This window comes from Chamaea fasciata, unplaced genomic scaffold (assembly GCF_029207755.1).
Source record: "Chamaea fasciata isolate MVZ Bird 193981 ecotype frontalis unplaced genomic scaffold, bChaFas1.0.hap1 SCAF_1102, whole genome shotgun sequence".
Lineage (NCBI taxonomy): Eukaryota > Metazoa > Chordata > Aves > Passeriformes > Sylviidae > Chamaea > Chamaea fasciata.
The window spans coordinates 1-15,753 of record NW_027095187.1 but is presented as its reverse complement, the minus strand read 5'-3'; the positions used below and the strand labels follow the sequence as shown (position 1 = coordinate 15,753).

At 55.0% G+C, this 15,753-nt stretch overlaps 1 protein-coding gene across 1 annotated transcript; it reads left to right on the top strand.

Annotated features, from left to right (window-relative positions):
- Positions 1-255: 255 nt before the first annotated feature.
- ABCF1 (ATP binding cassette subfamily F member 1) lies at positions 256-15,665 on the top strand (the record flags this gene model as incomplete). The annotated part of the gene is given in 22 exon segments (XM_066174903.1): positions 256-355; positions 1,365-1,411; positions 1,499-1,585; positions 2,114-2,258; positions 2,331-2,365; positions 3,007-3,105; positions 4,343-4,411; positions 4,558-4,614; positions 6,375-6,449; positions 6,527-6,607; positions 6,865-6,990; positions 8,138-8,238; positions 8,647-8,732; positions 8,876-9,015; positions 9,766-9,914; positions 10,053-10,136; positions 10,402-10,526; positions 11,801-11,913; positions 12,964-13,017; positions 13,019-13,136; positions 15,364-15,438; positions 15,550-15,665. Coding segments are annotated over 22 exon segments (2,067 nt in total), but the record flags the coding sequence as incomplete, so codon positions are not given.
- Between the last annotated feature and the right edge of the window lie 88 nt (positions 15,666-15,753).

Below are 15,753 nucleotides of genomic sequence, written 5' to 3'. Positions count from 1 at the left end.
CGCGCCGAGGGGGAGGAGCCAATTGGATGGCGCAGCGCCTCAGAGCCGCGGTGTGATTGACAGATCGAGCGAGCAAGTAGCAGCGCGGCCCACCGCGAGGAGCGGGATCAGCCAATAGAAGAACGCGTTGCCACACGGGGTGGGCGGGATGAAAACGCGACGGCCAATAGAAAAAGAGGCGCGTGGGCGGCGGGCTGGGTTCGCGGCGGGACGGACCAATGGGAAGCGGCGGCGCGGGCCGGAAGCGGCTCGCGGCGGCGGTGACGGCGCATGCGCAGTGCGCGGTGCCCGGCCATGCCGAAGGGAGCGCGGCCGGCGGGGGCCAAGCAGGAGGAATGGAAGGGCGGGGAGGAGGGTGAGACCCCCGTGAGGGGAGCCGGGAATGAGGGGGGGACCCCGGGATCGGAACCGGGAACTGGGGGAGAATCTTGGGATGGGACCCCCGGCATTGGGATGAGACCCCCGTGAGGGGAGGGCGGGAATTGGGGGGGGAGGATCCCGGGATGGGACCCTCAGGAATGAGGGGAGACCCCCGTGAGGGGAACCGGGAATGAGAGGGGACCCCCGTGAGGGGAACCGGGAATGAGGGGAGACCCCCGTGAGGGGAACCGGGAATGAGAGGGGACCCCCGTGAGGGGAACCGGGAATGAGGGGAGACCCCCGTGAGGGGAACCGGGAATGAGGGGAGATCCCCGGGATGGGAACCGGGAATGAGGGGAGACCCCCGGGATGGGATCCCGGGAATGAGGGGGGACCCCCGGGATGGGAACCGGGAATGAGGGGAGACCCCCGGGATGGGAACCGGGAATGAGGGGGGACCCCCGTGAGGGGAACCGGGAATGAGGGGGGACCCCCGGGAATGAGGGGAGACCCCCGGGAATGAGGGGAGACCCCCGGGATGGGAACCGGGAATGAGGGGAGACCCCCGGGAATGAGGGGGGGACCCCCGGGAATGAGGGGAGACCCCCGTGAGGGGAGCCGGGAATGAGGGGGGGACCCCGGGATGGGAACCGGGAATGAGGGGGAGACCCCCGTGAGGGGAACCGGGAATGAGGGGGAGACCCCCGGGAATGGAACCCCGGGAATTGGGGGAGAATCTTGGGATAAGACCCCCGGGAATTGGGGGCGAAACCCTGAAGGGAGACCCTCAGGAATGAGGGGAGACCCCCGGGATGAGCGCTGGCGTCCATGAGGGGAGACCCCCCCCCATTTTTGAGGCAGATCCCCCCAGGCTGTGCTGAGGAACAAACCCCCAAATTCCCAGATTCCGGGGAGGGGGTGAACCCCAAATCCTGGGGGATCTCCCCCCAAATCCCGGGATTTTGGGGCACCCCCAGACCCTTTCCTGTGCCCCCCCTCCCCAGAACAACCGGTCAAGAAAGGCAGGAAGGACCGAAAGGGCAAAAAATCCGTGAGTGACCCCTGACCTTTGACCTTGCGCCCCTCCCCGACTTCCCAAACTCGCCCAAAATTCCCAAATTTCGGGATTTCTCCCCAGTTTTTCGAGGAGTTGGCCGAGGAGGAGAAGGCGGCGCCGGCCGAGCCCCCGCCCGCCCCCGAGAAGGAGGCCCCGCCCCCTGCCCAGGTTAATTATGCTAATTAGAGTGATGAGGAAGGGGTTAATGAGGGGGAGGGGCCTAAAGAGTGGGCTTAAAAGGGGAGGGGCTTAACAGGGTGGAGCTCAGTGGGAGGAGTTAGGAGGGGAAAGGGGAGGGGCTACAAGAGGTGGGGCTGAAGGGGGCGGGGTAAAGGGGCAGGGAGGGAGTGGGTGGGGCACAAATGGGAGGGGTCAAAAGGAGAGCAGTTAAAAAGGGGTGGGGCTTAAAACATTAAAGGGGAGGGGTCTAAAGGGGCAGGGTTAAAGTGGGAGGGGCTAAATGGGGTGGGGCTATAAGGAAGGAAAAGGGGGCTGATGGGAAGGGGCTTAAAGGGGCAGGGTTGAAGTGGGAGGGGCTAAAAGGGGAGAGGCCAAAGGGGTGGGGCCAGAGTGGGAGGAGCCAAGCCCACCCTGGGTGTCATGCCCATATATGGGGCTAACCCAGGAGCTAATTAAAGCCTAATTAACACTAACGGGGGCTAATTAGCCCTAATTGAGGTTGGTTATCCCCCCCAGGGGTCCCGGCGGAAGCGGGAGCGCCGGAAGGAGGCGCGGCGGCCGCGGGGGGCAGGGCCTGAGCCCGAGGAGGAGGAGCTTAGCCGGCGCCTCCAGGCCCTGGCGGCCGCTGCCGACGAGGAGGAGGAGGAGGAGGAGGAGGAAGGTCAGGGGGGGGAATTTGGGGGGTCCCCGGGGGGGCTCCGACCCCTCAGTGACCCCCGAAATCTGCCCACAGCCCCGGCGGCCCGGAAAGGAGGGAGGAGGAGGAAGGTGAGAGGGGGGAAATCCCGAAAAAAGGGGGAAAATCCCCCCCCAAAAATGAAGGGGAAAATCGCAAATGAATGAGGGGGGAAATCATGAAAAATGAGGGGGAAAATCCCAAAATACTGAGGAGGAAAATCCCCGAAAAATGAGAGGGGAAATCCCAAAAATTGAGGGGAAAAATCCTGAGAAAATGAGGAGGGAAATCCTGAAAAATGAGGGGGAAAATCCCCCCAAAAATGAAGGGGAAAATGCTAAATAAATGAGGGAGAAAATCCCAAAATATTGAGGGAGAAAGTCCCAAAAATTGAGGAGGAAAATCTTGAAAAATGAGAGGGAAAATCCCAAAAATTGGGGAGAAAAATCCCCAAATATTGAGGGAGAAAATCCCAAAACAAGGGGGGGAAAATCCCCCCAAAAATAAAGGGGTAAATCCCAAAAATTATTGAGGAAAATCCCATAATATTGAGGAAGAAAATTCCAAAGTTTTGAGGATGAAAATCCCAAAAAAGGGGGAATTCCAAAGGAAAACCTTGGAAAAAATGGGAATAAATTGAATAAGAGCCGAGGTTTTGGGAAGTTCTGGGGTTTGACGGTGGGATTTGGGGAGAAAAAGGAACAATTTGGGGCTTCTGGTGTTTTGTTTGTAGGGCGGGAACGTCTTTGCTGCCCTGAGCCGGGGGCAGAGCGAGGAGGAGGAGGAGGAGGAGGAGGAGGAGAGGAAACCATCCAAGGGCAAAAGTGCCAAGGTGGGCTCGGCTGAATTCCTGGGAAAAACCCCAAAATTCCTGGGAAAAACACAAAATTCCTGGGAAAAACCCCAAATTCCTGGGAAAACCCCCAAATTCCTGGGAAAAACACAAAATCCCTGGGAAAACCCCCAAATTCCTGGGAAAAACCCCAAAATTCCTGGGAAAAACACAAAATCCCTGGGAAAAACCTAAAATCCCTGGGGAAAACACAACATCCCTGGGAAAACCCGAAATTCCTGGGGGAAAAAAAAAAAAAAAACAAAATCCCTGGGAAAAAACCCCAAAATCTCTGGGAAAAACCCAAAATTCCTGGGAAAAACCTAAAGTCCCTGGGGAAAACACAAAATCCCTGGGGAAAAAATCAAAATTCCTGGGGAAAAAAAAAAAAAAACCAAAATCCCTGGGGAAAAAACCCAAAATCTTTGGGAAAAAACCCCAAAATCTCTGGGAAAAACCCAAAATTCTTGGGAAAAACCTGAAATTCCTGGAAAAAAAAAAAAAAAAACAAAATCCCTGGGGAAAAAAACCCAAAATCTTTGGGAAAAAACCCCAAAATTCCTGGGAAAACCCCAAAATCCCTGGGAAAACCCCCAAATTCCTGGGAAAACCCCCAAAATTCCTGGGAAAACCCCCAAATTCCTGGGAAAAACCCCAAATTCCTGGGAAAAAACCCCAAAATTCCTGGGAAAACCCCCAAATTCCTGGGAAAAACCCCAAAATTCCTGGGAAAAACACAGAATCCCTGGGGAAAAAAAACCCAAAATCTTTGGGAAAAAACCTCAAAATCTCTGGGAAAAACCCAAAATCCCTGGGAAAAACCCCAAAGTTCTTGGGAAAACCCAGAATTCCTGGGAAAAACCCAAATTCCTGGAAAAACCCCCAAAATTCCTGGAAAAAACCCAAAATCCCTGGAAAAACCCCCAAAATCCTTGGAAAAAAACTCTGAAATACTTGGGGAAAAAAACTCCACCAAATTCTTTGGGAAAAACCCCGAACCTCCGGAATTCTTGGGAAAAAAACCCCAAACCTTGGGAAAAACTCCCAAACCTCTGGAAAACCTTACAAAATCCCTAAAAAAGCCCCAAAATGTCTGGGAAAAACCCCAAATCTTTGGGGAAAAAACCTAAAAACTCCCTGGAAAAACCTCCAAAATTCCTGGAAAAAAAATCCCCAAAATCCCTGGAAAACCCCCAAAATTCCTGGAAAACCCCCGAGCGTTGGGAATTCCCCGCAGGAGGAAGAGGAGGAGGAGAGGAAGAAGAAGAAAAGCCGCAAACCCGAGAAGCCCAAAGGGAAGAAACAGGTGCCGGAATTTTGGGGGTTTTTTTTGGGGGAATTTCTCCCTTTTTGTGGGGTTTTTATTCCCGTTTTTCGAAGATCCCGAAACATCCGGAATTTTTCCCCCGGGGGGGAATTTTCTCATTTTTCCTCCCCAAAAAACCCGTCCAGGGAAAACGCGCCAGCGACGACGAGGCCGAAGGCTCCGAGGAGCCCGAGGGCGGGAAGGTGAGCGGGAAAACTTGGGGAGTTTGGGGTTTTTGGAGGGTTTTTTGGGGGAATTTCGGGGGGTTTTCGGGAGTTTTGGGGTTTTTTTTTACTTTTTTGGGGTTTTTTTTGGAGGTTTTCGGGGAGTTTTGGGGGTTTTTTGAGGTTTGTGGGGAATTTTCGGGTTTTTTTGTGAGGTGTTTTGGGGTTTTTTGAGGTTTTCGGGGAGTTTTGGGGGTTTCTTTGAGATTTTTGGAGAGTTTTGGGGGTTTTTTGAGGTTTTTGAGGGGTTTTTGGGAGTTTTGGGGGGTTTTTTGAGGTTTAAGGGGAATTTTTGGGGTTTTTGTGAGGTTTTTTGGGTTTTTTTGAGGTTTTTGGGGTTTTTATTTACTTTTTTAGGGGTTTTTTGGAGGTTTTCGGGGAGTTTTGGGGGGTTTTTGAGATTTTCTTGGAGGTTTTGGGAGTTTTGGGGGTTTTTTTGAGGTTTGTGGGGAATTTTTGGGTTTTTGTGAGGTTTTTTGAGCTTTTTTTGAGGCTTTTGGGGTTTTTTTTTACTTTTATGGGTTTTTTGTGGAGGTTTTTGGGGAGTTTTGGGAGTTTCTTTGAGATTTTTGGGGAGTTTTGAGGTTTTTTTGAGGTTTTTGAGGGGTTTTTGGGAGTTTTGGGGGGTTTTTTGAGGTTTAAGGGGAATTTTTGGGGGTTTTGTGAGGTTTTTTGGGGTTTTTTGAGGTTTTTGGGGTTTTTATTTACTTTTTTAGGGGTTTTTTGGAGGCTTTCGGAGAGTTTTGGGGGGTTTTTGAGGTTTTCTTGGAGGTTTTGGGGAGTTTTGGGGTTTTTTTTGAGGTTTGTGGGGAATTTTTGGGGTTTTGTGAGGTTTTTTGGGGCTTTTTGAGGTTTTTGGGGTTTTTCTGAGGTTTTCTGTGGGCTTTGGGGGTTTTTTTTGAGGTTTTGGGGGGATTTTTGTGGTTTTTGGGGAATTTTGGGGTTTTTCTGAGGTTTTGGGGGTTTTTTTGAGGGTTTTGGAGAGTTTTGAGATTTTTTTTGAGGTTTTTGAGGTTTTTTGAGGCTTTTTGGGAGTTTTGGGGGGTTTTTTGAGGTTTTGGGGTTTTTTTTTGAGGTTTTTGGGGAGTTTTGGGGTTTTTCTGAGGTTTTTTGTGATTTTGGGAGAGTTTTTTTGAGGTTTGGGGGGTTTTCTTTGAGGTTTTGGGGGAATTTTGGGGTTTTTTGAGGTTTTGGGGTTTTTTTTTTACTTTTTTGGGGTTTTTTTTGAGGATTTGGGGGAGTTTCGAGGTTTTATTGAGGTTTTTGGGGTTTTTTTTGAGGTTTTTGGGGGGTTTGGGGGATGAACGAGATTTCAAAATCGAAAGTTTTTGGAGACTTTCTGGGTTTGTTTTTTTTTTAACTTTTTTTGGGGCGTTTTGGACATTTTGGGAGGTTTTCCAGAAAATGAGACCCCGAAATTTGGGATTTTGGGGATTTTGGGGCAAACGAGACCCCGAAATTGGGGATTTGGGGGATTTTGGGGCAAACGAGACCCCGAAATTGGGGATTTTGGGGATTTTGGGGCAAATGAGACCCCGAAATTTGGGATTTTGGGGATTTTGGGGCAAACGAGACCCCGAAATTTGGGATTTTGGAGATTTTGGGGCAAACGAGACCCCGAAATTTGGGATTTTGGGGATTTTGGGGCAAACGAGACCCCGAAATTTGGGGATTTTGGGGGATTTTGGGGCAAACGAGACCCCGAAATTTGGGGATTTTTGTTCTCCATCCTGTGCCAGGACAAACCTGGAGCCCGGAGGGATGAGGAGGAGGAGGAGGAGGAGGAGGAAGGAGGCCGGAAGGGGAGCGACAACGTGAGTCGGGCGGGGTTTTGGGGGAATTCTGGGATTTTTTGGGATATTTCGGGACGTTGTTGGCGGTTTTTCCGCAGGAGGACGAGGAGGGGGCGGGGCCGAGGGCGGGGCCGGACGCCCGAGTCAGCAAAAAGGAGAAGAAGAAGATGAAGAAGCAGGTGAGAGGGGGCGGGGCTTAGCGGGGTGTGGCCCGATGTGGGTGTGGCTTCACACTCGGGTGTGGTCGCTTCTGTGGGCGTGGCCTAACCAGGTGGTGCTTTGTGGGCGTGGCCTAACTAGGTGTGACTTAGTGATGTGGGGGTGTGGCTTTACTGGGATGGGCGTGGCTTGGCACAGGAGCATTTCCATGTATGGGCGTGGCCTGTGGAGGGCGTGTCCCATGGTGGGCATGTCCCTGACCAAGCCCCGCCCCCAGGCGGAGTTTGAGCGGCAGGTGGCGTCGCTGAAGGCCGCGGCCGCCTCCGGGGACGGCGACTTCGCCGTGTCGCAGGCCGAGCTGTCGTCGCGCCAGGCCATGCTGGAGAACGCCTCCGACATCAAGGTGGGCCCCAGCCGCACCTGGGGGGGCAAACACACACCTGGGGGGGTGAAAACACACCTGGGGGGGGTAAAAACACACCTGGGGGGGTGAAAACACACCTGGGGGGGAACAAAACACACCTGGGGGGGTAAAAACACACCTGGGGGGGGTAAAAACACACCTGGGGGGGGTAAAAACACACCTGGGGGGGGTAAAAACACACCTGGGGGGGGTAAAAACACACCTGGGGGGGAACAAAACACACCTGGGGGGAACAAAACACACCTGGGGGGGCAAACACACACCTGGGGGGCTGGAAACACACCTGGGGGGCTGGAAACACACCTGGGGGGAACAAAACACACCTGGGGGGGCAAACACACACCTGGGGGGGTAAAAACACACCTGGGGGGGGTAAAAACACACCTGGGGGGGGTAAAAACACACCTGGGGGGGAACAAAACACACCTGGGGGGAACAAAACACACCTGGGGGGAACAAAACACACCTGGGGGGGAACAAACACACCTGGGGGGAACAAAACACACCTGGGGGGGAACAAAACACACCTGGGGGGGCAAAAACACACCTGGGGGGGTAAAAACACACCTGGGGGGGCAAAAACACACCTGGGGGGGTAAAAAACACACCTGGGGGGGCAAAAACGCACCTGGGGGGGTAAAAAACACACCTGGGGGGGAACAAAACACACCTGGGGGGGAACAAAACACACCTGGGGGGGTAAAAATCACACCTGGGGGGGAACAAACACACCTGAGGACCCCCAAAACCCACTTGGAGAATTTCTACCTATTTTCTCCCCATTTTTCCCTGTTTTCCCCATTTTTCCCCCCGTTTCTCCCCGTTTTTTCCCCTTTTCCCCATTTTTTTCCCAATTTCTCTGTGTTTTGTCCTGTTTCTCCGCATTTCTCCCTATTTCTCCCTATTTTTTCCCGTTTTCCCAATTTTTCCCCCCATTTTCTCCCCATTTTTCCCCATTTTCTCTGGTTTTTTCCCAATTTCTCTGTTTTGTCCCGTTTCTCCCCATTTTTTTCCCATTTTCCCCATTTTTTCCCCCATTTTCTCCCCACTGTCCCCGTTTTTTTCCCAATTTCTCCATTTTTCCCCATTTCCTCCCCATTTTTCCCGGTTTTTTCCCCGTTTCCAGCTGGAGAAGTTCAGCATCTCCGCCCACGGCAAGGAGCTCTACGTCAACGCCGACCTTTACATCGTGGCCGGGCGGCGCTACGGCCTCGTGGGGCCCAACGGGTCAGATTTGGGGTGAAATCCCGGGATTTTGGGGTCAAAAATGGGGATTTTGGGTCAATTCTGGAGTCACGGCCTCGTGGGGCCCAACGGGTCAGATTTGGGGTGAAATCCCGGGATTTTGGGGTTTTTTGGGAATTCCGGGATTTGGGTTTTTTGGGAATTCTGGGATTTTGGGGTTTTTTGGGAATTCCAAGGAGGGATCCTGGGATTTTGGGGTTTTTTGGGAATTCTGGGATTTTGGGTTTTTTGGGAATTCCGGGGACAAATCCCAGGATTTTGGGGTTTTGGGGAATTCCGGGGGCGGATCCCGGGATTTTGGGGTTTTTTGGGAATCCCGGGATTTTGGGTTTTTTGGGAATTCCGGGGGCGGATCCCGGGATTGTGGGCTCAGTCCCGGGGTTTGGGCAGGAAGGGGAAGACGACGCTGCTGAAGCACATCGCCAACCGCGCCCTGAACATCCCGCCCAACATCGACGTGCTGCTCTGCGAGCAAGGTGACGCACCTGGGGACACACCTGGGGACACCTGGGACACCTGGGGACACCTGGGGACACACCTGGGGGCACCTGGGACACATCTGCTGGCCAATGACACGCCTGTATCTACCTGTCTCCCCTGCGGCGTCTCCGCGGCGCAGAGGTGCTGGCCGACGACACGCCCGCCGTGCAGGCCGTGCTCCGGGCCGACACGAAGCGCCTGCGGCTCCTGGAGCAGGAGCGGCACCTGCAGCGGCTGCTGGAGAGCGGCGACGACGCCGCCGCCGAGAGGCTGGAGAAGGTACCTGGGCACACCTGGGTACACCTGAGGGGGGTTAAAACACACCTGGGGACACCTGGGCACACCTGGGGGGGGTTAAAACACACCTGGGGACACCTGGGGTACACCTGGGGGGGGTTAAAACACACCTGGGGACACCTGGGGGGGTTAAAACACACCTGGGGATACCTGGGGACACCTGGGGGGGTTAAAAACACACCTGGGGATACCTGGGGACACCTGGGGGGGTTAAAAACACACCTGAGGACACTTGGGCACACCTGGGGGGATTAACACACACCTGGAGACACCTGAGACACACCTGGGGGGCTTAAAACACACCTGGGGACACCTGTGGACACCTGGGGGGGTTAAAACACACCTGGGGATACCTGGGGACACCTGGGGGGGGTTAAAAACACACCTGGGGATACCTGGGGGGAGTTAAAACACACCTGGGGACACCTGGGGGGCTTAAAACACACCTGGGGACACCTGGGGTACACCTGGGGGGGGTTAAAACACACCTGGGGGAAATTAAAACACACCTGGGGACATCTGGAGTACACCTGGGGGGGTTAAAGCACACCTGGGGACATCTGGGCACACCTGGGGGAGGTTAAAACACACCTGGGGATACCTGGGCACACCTGGGGACACACCTGGGCGCACGTGCACAGCCCCCGGGGCTCCCCAGGCAAAGGCGCTAAGCCCAGCCCCCACCTGGGGGGAGGCTCCGGTGCCCCCCCAGGTGAGGCCTCACCTGCGCAGGTGTACGAGGAGCTGCGGGCCATCGGGGCGGCGGCCGCCGAGGCCAAGGCCAGGAGGATCCTGGCGGGGCTGGGCTTCACACCTGAGATGCAGAACCGGGCCACGCGGAAGTTCTCGGGGGGCTGGAGGATGAGGGTGTCGCTGGCCAGGTGAGCCCAGGTGACCCCAAAATCCTCCAAGGGCTGGGGGGGTGGGGGCGGGAGGGACTCGCTGATTGGGTGAGCTCCGGGCGCGGCCCCCAGGTGCGTCTCACCTGGCGCAGGTGGATCTCAGGTGCGCACTTGCAGGGCCCTGTTCCTGGAGCCGACCTTGCTGATGTTGGACGAGCCCACCAATCACCTGGACCTGAACGCCGTCATCTGGCTCAACAAGTGCGGCAATCCCGGGAATCGCTCCGGGGCGGCTTCCGGGATCTCCCGGGATTTCCCGGGATCGCGGCGGATCGGGTTGGGGGAGGGGAAAAAAACAACAAAACGGATTTCGGCCGGGCGAAAAAAAACGGGAATTTGGGGGATTCTGGGGGGGCTGGTGGGGAATCCTGGGATTGCCGGGATTCGGTGGAATTTGTGGCTTTTCCTGAAGTTTTTGGGGGTTTTTTGCCCGAAATTCCCGGTTTTTTCCCCTCCCGTTTCCCAGCTACCTGCAGAGCTGGAAGAAGACGCTGCTGGTGGTTTCCCACGACCAGGGGTTCCTGGACGACGTGTGCACCGACATCATCCACCTGGACTCGCAGAGGCTGCACTACTACCGGGGGAATTACAGTGAGGGCGGCCGGGTTTGGGGGAAAAAACCGGGAAATCGGGAAAAAACGGGGAAAAAATGGGAAAAAACGGGGGAAAAATGGGAAAAATGGGGGAAAAATGGGGGAAAAATGGGAAAAAACGGGGGGAAATTGGAGCTCGTCCACTTGGGCTCGCAGAGGCTGCACTGCTGCCGGGGGAATTACAGTGAGGGCGGCCGGGTTTGGGGGAAAAAAACCGGGAAATCGGGAAAAAACGGGGAAAAAATGGGAAAAAAACGGGGGAAAAATGGGAAAAATCAGGGAAAAATGGGGGAAAAATGGGAAAAAACGGGGGGAAATTGGAGCTCGTCCACTTGGGCTCGCAGAGGCTGCACTGCTACCGGGGGGAATTACAGTGAGGGCGGCCGGGTTTGGGGGAAAAAACCGGGAAATCGGGAAAAAACGGGGAAAAAAATGGGGAAAAAACGGGGGAAAAATGGGAAAAATGGGGGAAAAATGGGGAAAAATGGGAAAAAACGGGGGAAATTGGAGCTCGTCCACTTGGGCTCGCAGAGGCTGCACTACTGCCGGGGGAATTACAGTGAGGGCGGCCGGGTTTGGGGGAAAAAACCGGGAAATCGGGAAAAAAACGGGGAAAAACGGGGGAAAAAGGGGAAAAATGGGGAAAAATGGGGAAAAAATGGGGGAAAAACGGGGGGAAAATGGGGGAAAAATGGGGAAAAAATGGGGAAAAAATGGGAAAAAATGGGGGAAAAAATGGGGGAAAATGGGGGGGAAATGGGGAAAAAATGGGGAAAAAATGGGGAAAAACGGAGGAAAAACGGGGAAAAACGGGGAAAAAACGGGGAAAAAACGGGGAAAAAAATGGGGAAAAATGGGGAAAAACAGGGGAAAACGGGGGAAAATGGGGGAAAAATGGGGGGAAACGGGAAAAACAAGGAAAAACAGGGAAAAAATGGGAAAAATAGGAAAAAAATAGGGGAAAAAACGGGAAAAATGGGGAAAAAATGGTAAAATCCTGGGAAAAAATGGAAGAATTACGGGAAGTGGGAGCTCATGCAGCTGGATTCCCGGCGGTTTCGCTGCTGCTGTGGGAATTGCAGTGAGAAGTCCGAAAGCTTTGGGTGAGAAAAGGGCGAAAGTGGGAAAAAAATGGGGAAAAACCAGAAAAAAAAGTGGGAAAAAACGGGGAGAAAACGGGGGAAAAACGGGGAACGGGGGCCCGGAAGGGTCGGGGGCTGCCGGGAATTCCCGGGAATGCTGAGGGGAGCGCGGCGCTCGGGGCTTTCGCAGTGACCTTCAAGAAGATGTACCAGCAGAAGCAGAAGGAGCTGCTCAAACAGTTCGAGAAGCAGGAGAAGAAACTGCGGGACCTCAAAGCCGGGGGGAAGTCCACCAAGCAGGCGGTGAGGGGCTGCTCCAGAGCCCCCGAATCCCGGGAATTCCGGCCCCCGAATCCCGGGGATTCCAGCCCCAAAATCCCAGGATTCCAGCCCCAAAATCCTGGGAATGGAGCCCAAAAATCCCGGGGATTCCAGCCCCAAAATCCTGGGATTCCTGCCCCAAAATCCTGGGAATTCCCGCCCCAAAATCCCGGGAATTGAGCCCCAAAATCCCGGGAATGGACCCCCAAAATCCCGGGAATTCCAGCCCCAAAATCCTGGGAACGGAGCCCAAAAATCCCGGGAATAGAGCCCCAAAATCCCGGGGATTCCAGCCCCAAAATCCCGGGGATGGAGCCCAAAAATCCCGGGATTCCAGCCCCCAAATCCCGGGAATGGAGCCCCAGAATCCCGGGAATTCCAGCCCCAAAATCCCGGGGATTCCCGCCCCAAAATCCCGGGAATGGAGCCCCGAAATCCCGGGAATTGAGCCCCAAAATCCCGGGGATTCCAGCCCCAAAATTCTGGGGTTCCTGCCCCCAAATCCCGGGAATGGAGCCCAAAAATCCCGGGAATTCCCGCCCCAAAATCCCGGGAATTCCACCCCAAAATCCCGGGAATTGAGCCCAAAAATGCCGGGAATTTCAGCCCCCAAATCCCAGGATTTCAGCCCCAAAATCCTCAGGATCTGAGCCCCAAAAATCCCGGGATTTCAGCCCAAAAATCCCGGGATTTCAGCCTTGAGATCCCTGGAATTTTAGCTCAAAAAATCCCCAGAATTTCAGCCCTAAAATCCCGGGATTTTAACTCAAAATTCCCCAGGACCTGAACCCCCAAAATCCCGGGATTTTGGCCCCAAATGTCGGGAATTTCAACCCCAACGCCCTGAAATCCCGGGATTTTGGGCCCGAATGTCGGGAATTTCAACCCCAGCGCCCTGAAATCCCGGGATTTTGGGCCCGAATGTCGGGAATTTCAACCCCAGCGCCCTGAAATCCCGGGATTTTGGGCCCGAATGTCGGGAATTTCAGCCCCAACGCCCTGAAATCCCGGGATTTGCCCCCGAATCCCCAGGAGAAGCAGACGAAGGAGGCGCTGACGCGGAAGCAGCAGAAGTGCCGGCGCCGGGCGCCCCGCCGAGGGCTCGGCCGAGGCCGCGGAGCTGCTGCGGCGGCCGCGGGAGTACAGCGTGCGCTTCACCTTCCCCGAGCCGCCGCCGCTGAGCCCGCCCGTGCTCGGCCTGCACGGTGCGGGGACGGGGGGAGGAACGGGATTGGGGGGGGAAAGAACGGGGATGTGGGGGGAAAAAACCGGGATTTGGGGGGAAAAACGGGATTTGGGGGGAAAAACGGGGATTTGGGGGGAAAAACGGGGTTTGGGGGGAAAAAACGGGGATTTGGGGGGGGAAAAACGGGGATTTGGGGGGAAAACGGGGATTTGGGGGGAAAAACGGGGATTTGGGGGGGAAAACGGGGAAATGTCACGGGGTGGGGGGAAAGAAACGGGGAAATGTCACGGGGTGGGGGGAAAGAAATGGGGAAATGTCATGGGGTGGGGGGAAAAGAAACGGGATTTGGGGGGGAAAGAACGGGGTTTGGGGGGGAAACGGGGAAATGTCATGGGGTGGGGGAAAGAAATGGGGAAATGTCACGGGGGTGGGGGGGAAAAAAACGGGGAAATGTCATGGGGTGGGGGAAAGAAACGGGGAAATGTCATGGGGTGGGGGGGAAAAAAATGGGATTTGGGGGGGAAAGAACGGGGTTTGGGGGGGGAAACGGGGAAATGTCACGGGGTGGGGGGAAAGAAATGGGGAAATGTCACGGGGTGGGGGGAAAGAAACGGGGATTTGGGGGGAAACGGGGAAATGTCACGGGGTGGGGGGGAAAAACGGGGAAATGTCATGGGGTGGGGGGAAAAACGGGATTTGGGGGGAATGAAAATGGGGGTTTGGAGGGGAAAAACCGGGATTTAGGGGGAAAAAAATGGGGGTTTGAGGGGGGAAAATGGGGAAATGTAATGGTTTGGGGGGAAAGAAAGGGGTTTGGGGGGAAAAAAATGGGAATTTGGGGAGGGGAAATGGGAGTTTGGGGGGGAAAATCGGGATTTGGGGGGAAAACCCGGGATTTTAGGGGGGAAAAAATGGGGGTTTGGGGGAATAAAATGGGGAAATGTGATGGTTTGGGGGGAAAAAAACCGGGGATTTGGGGGGGAAATAACAGGGTTTGGGGGGAAAAATGGGAATTTGGGGAGGGGAAATGGGAGTTTGGGGGGAAAAATGGGGATTTGGGGAGAAAAAAACCGGGAGTTTGGGGGAAAAAAAATGGGGATTTGGGGGAAAAAATGAGGGTTTGGGGGAGAAATGGGGATTTGGGGAAAAAACGGGAATTTGGGGGAGAAATGTGATGGTTTGGGGGGGGGAAATGGGATTTTGGGGGGGGAAAAACCCGGGGGTTTGGGGGAAAAACAGGGGTTTGGGAGGGAAAACGGGATTTTTGGGAAAAAAATCGGGGGTTTTGGAGAGGAAAAATGGGATTTTTGGGGGTAAAAAACGGGATTTGGGGGAAAAATGGGATTTTGGGGGGAGGGGGGGCAGGGAATGGGGCTTTGGGGGGATTGGGAAAGGGTCTGGGGGCTCCCCGGGGGTTTAAAGTGGGATTTTGGGGAGTTCCCCATTGAATTTGGGGGTCCCGGGATGGATTTTGGGCATTCCAGGATGGATTTTGGGGATTCCAGGAGGATTTCGGGGTCCCGGGATGGATTTTGGGGATTCCGGGATGGATTTTGGGGATTCCAGGATGGATTTTGGGGATTCCGGGATGGATTTTGGGGATTCCAGGGTGGATTTTGGGGATTCCAGGGTGGATTTTGGGGTCCCAGGATGGATTTTGGGCATTCCAGAATGGATTTTGGGCATTCCAGGATGGATTTTGGGGATTCCAGGATGGATTTTGGGGTCCCGGGATGGATTTTGGGGATTCCAGGATGGATTTTGGGGGTCCCAGGATGGATTTTTGGGTCCCGGGATGGATTTTGGGGGGTCCCGGGATGGATTTTGGGGGTCCCGGGATGGATTTTGGGGATTCCAGGATGGATTTTGGGGATTCCAGGATGGATTTTGGGGGTCCCAGGATGGATTTTGGGGTCCCAGGATGGATTTTGGGGATTCCAGGATGGATTTTGGGGTCCCAGGATGGATTTTGGGGATTCCAGGATGGATTTTGGGGATTCCGGGATGGATTTTGGGGATTCCAGGGTGGATTTTGGGGATTCCGGGATGGATTTTGGGGATTCCGGGATGGATTTTGGGGATTCCAGGATGGATTTTGGGGTCCCGGGATGGATTTTGGGGTCCCGGGATGGATTTTGGAGTCCCGGGATGGATTTTGGGGATTCCAGGATGGGTTTTGGGGTCCCGGGATGGATTTTGAGCCCCAAATTGAACTCTGGGCTCTTTCCCCCCCCCCCAACCCCCAGGCGTGGATTTCGGCTACGAGGGCCAGGAGCTGCTCTTCCAAAATCTGGATTTCGGGATCGACATGGAATCCCGAGGTGCGACCCCCCAAAAAAGCCCCAAAATCCCCCCGCGGGGGGACTGGGGGAGGGGCAGTCGGGGAGGACGCCCCGCCCTGATCGGGCCCCGCCCCCCCCGGGGTTTCCCAGTTTGCATCGTGGGCCCCAACGGCGTCGGGAAGAGCACCCTGCTGCAGCTGCTCACCGGGGCGCTGACGCCGGTACGGGGCCGGGAACGGATCGGGGCTGGGAACGGGATCGGGAGAGCCGGGAACGGGATCGGGGAGCCGGGAACGGGATCGGGGAGCCGGGAATGGGATCGGGAGAGCCGGGAATGGGATCGGGGAGCCGGGA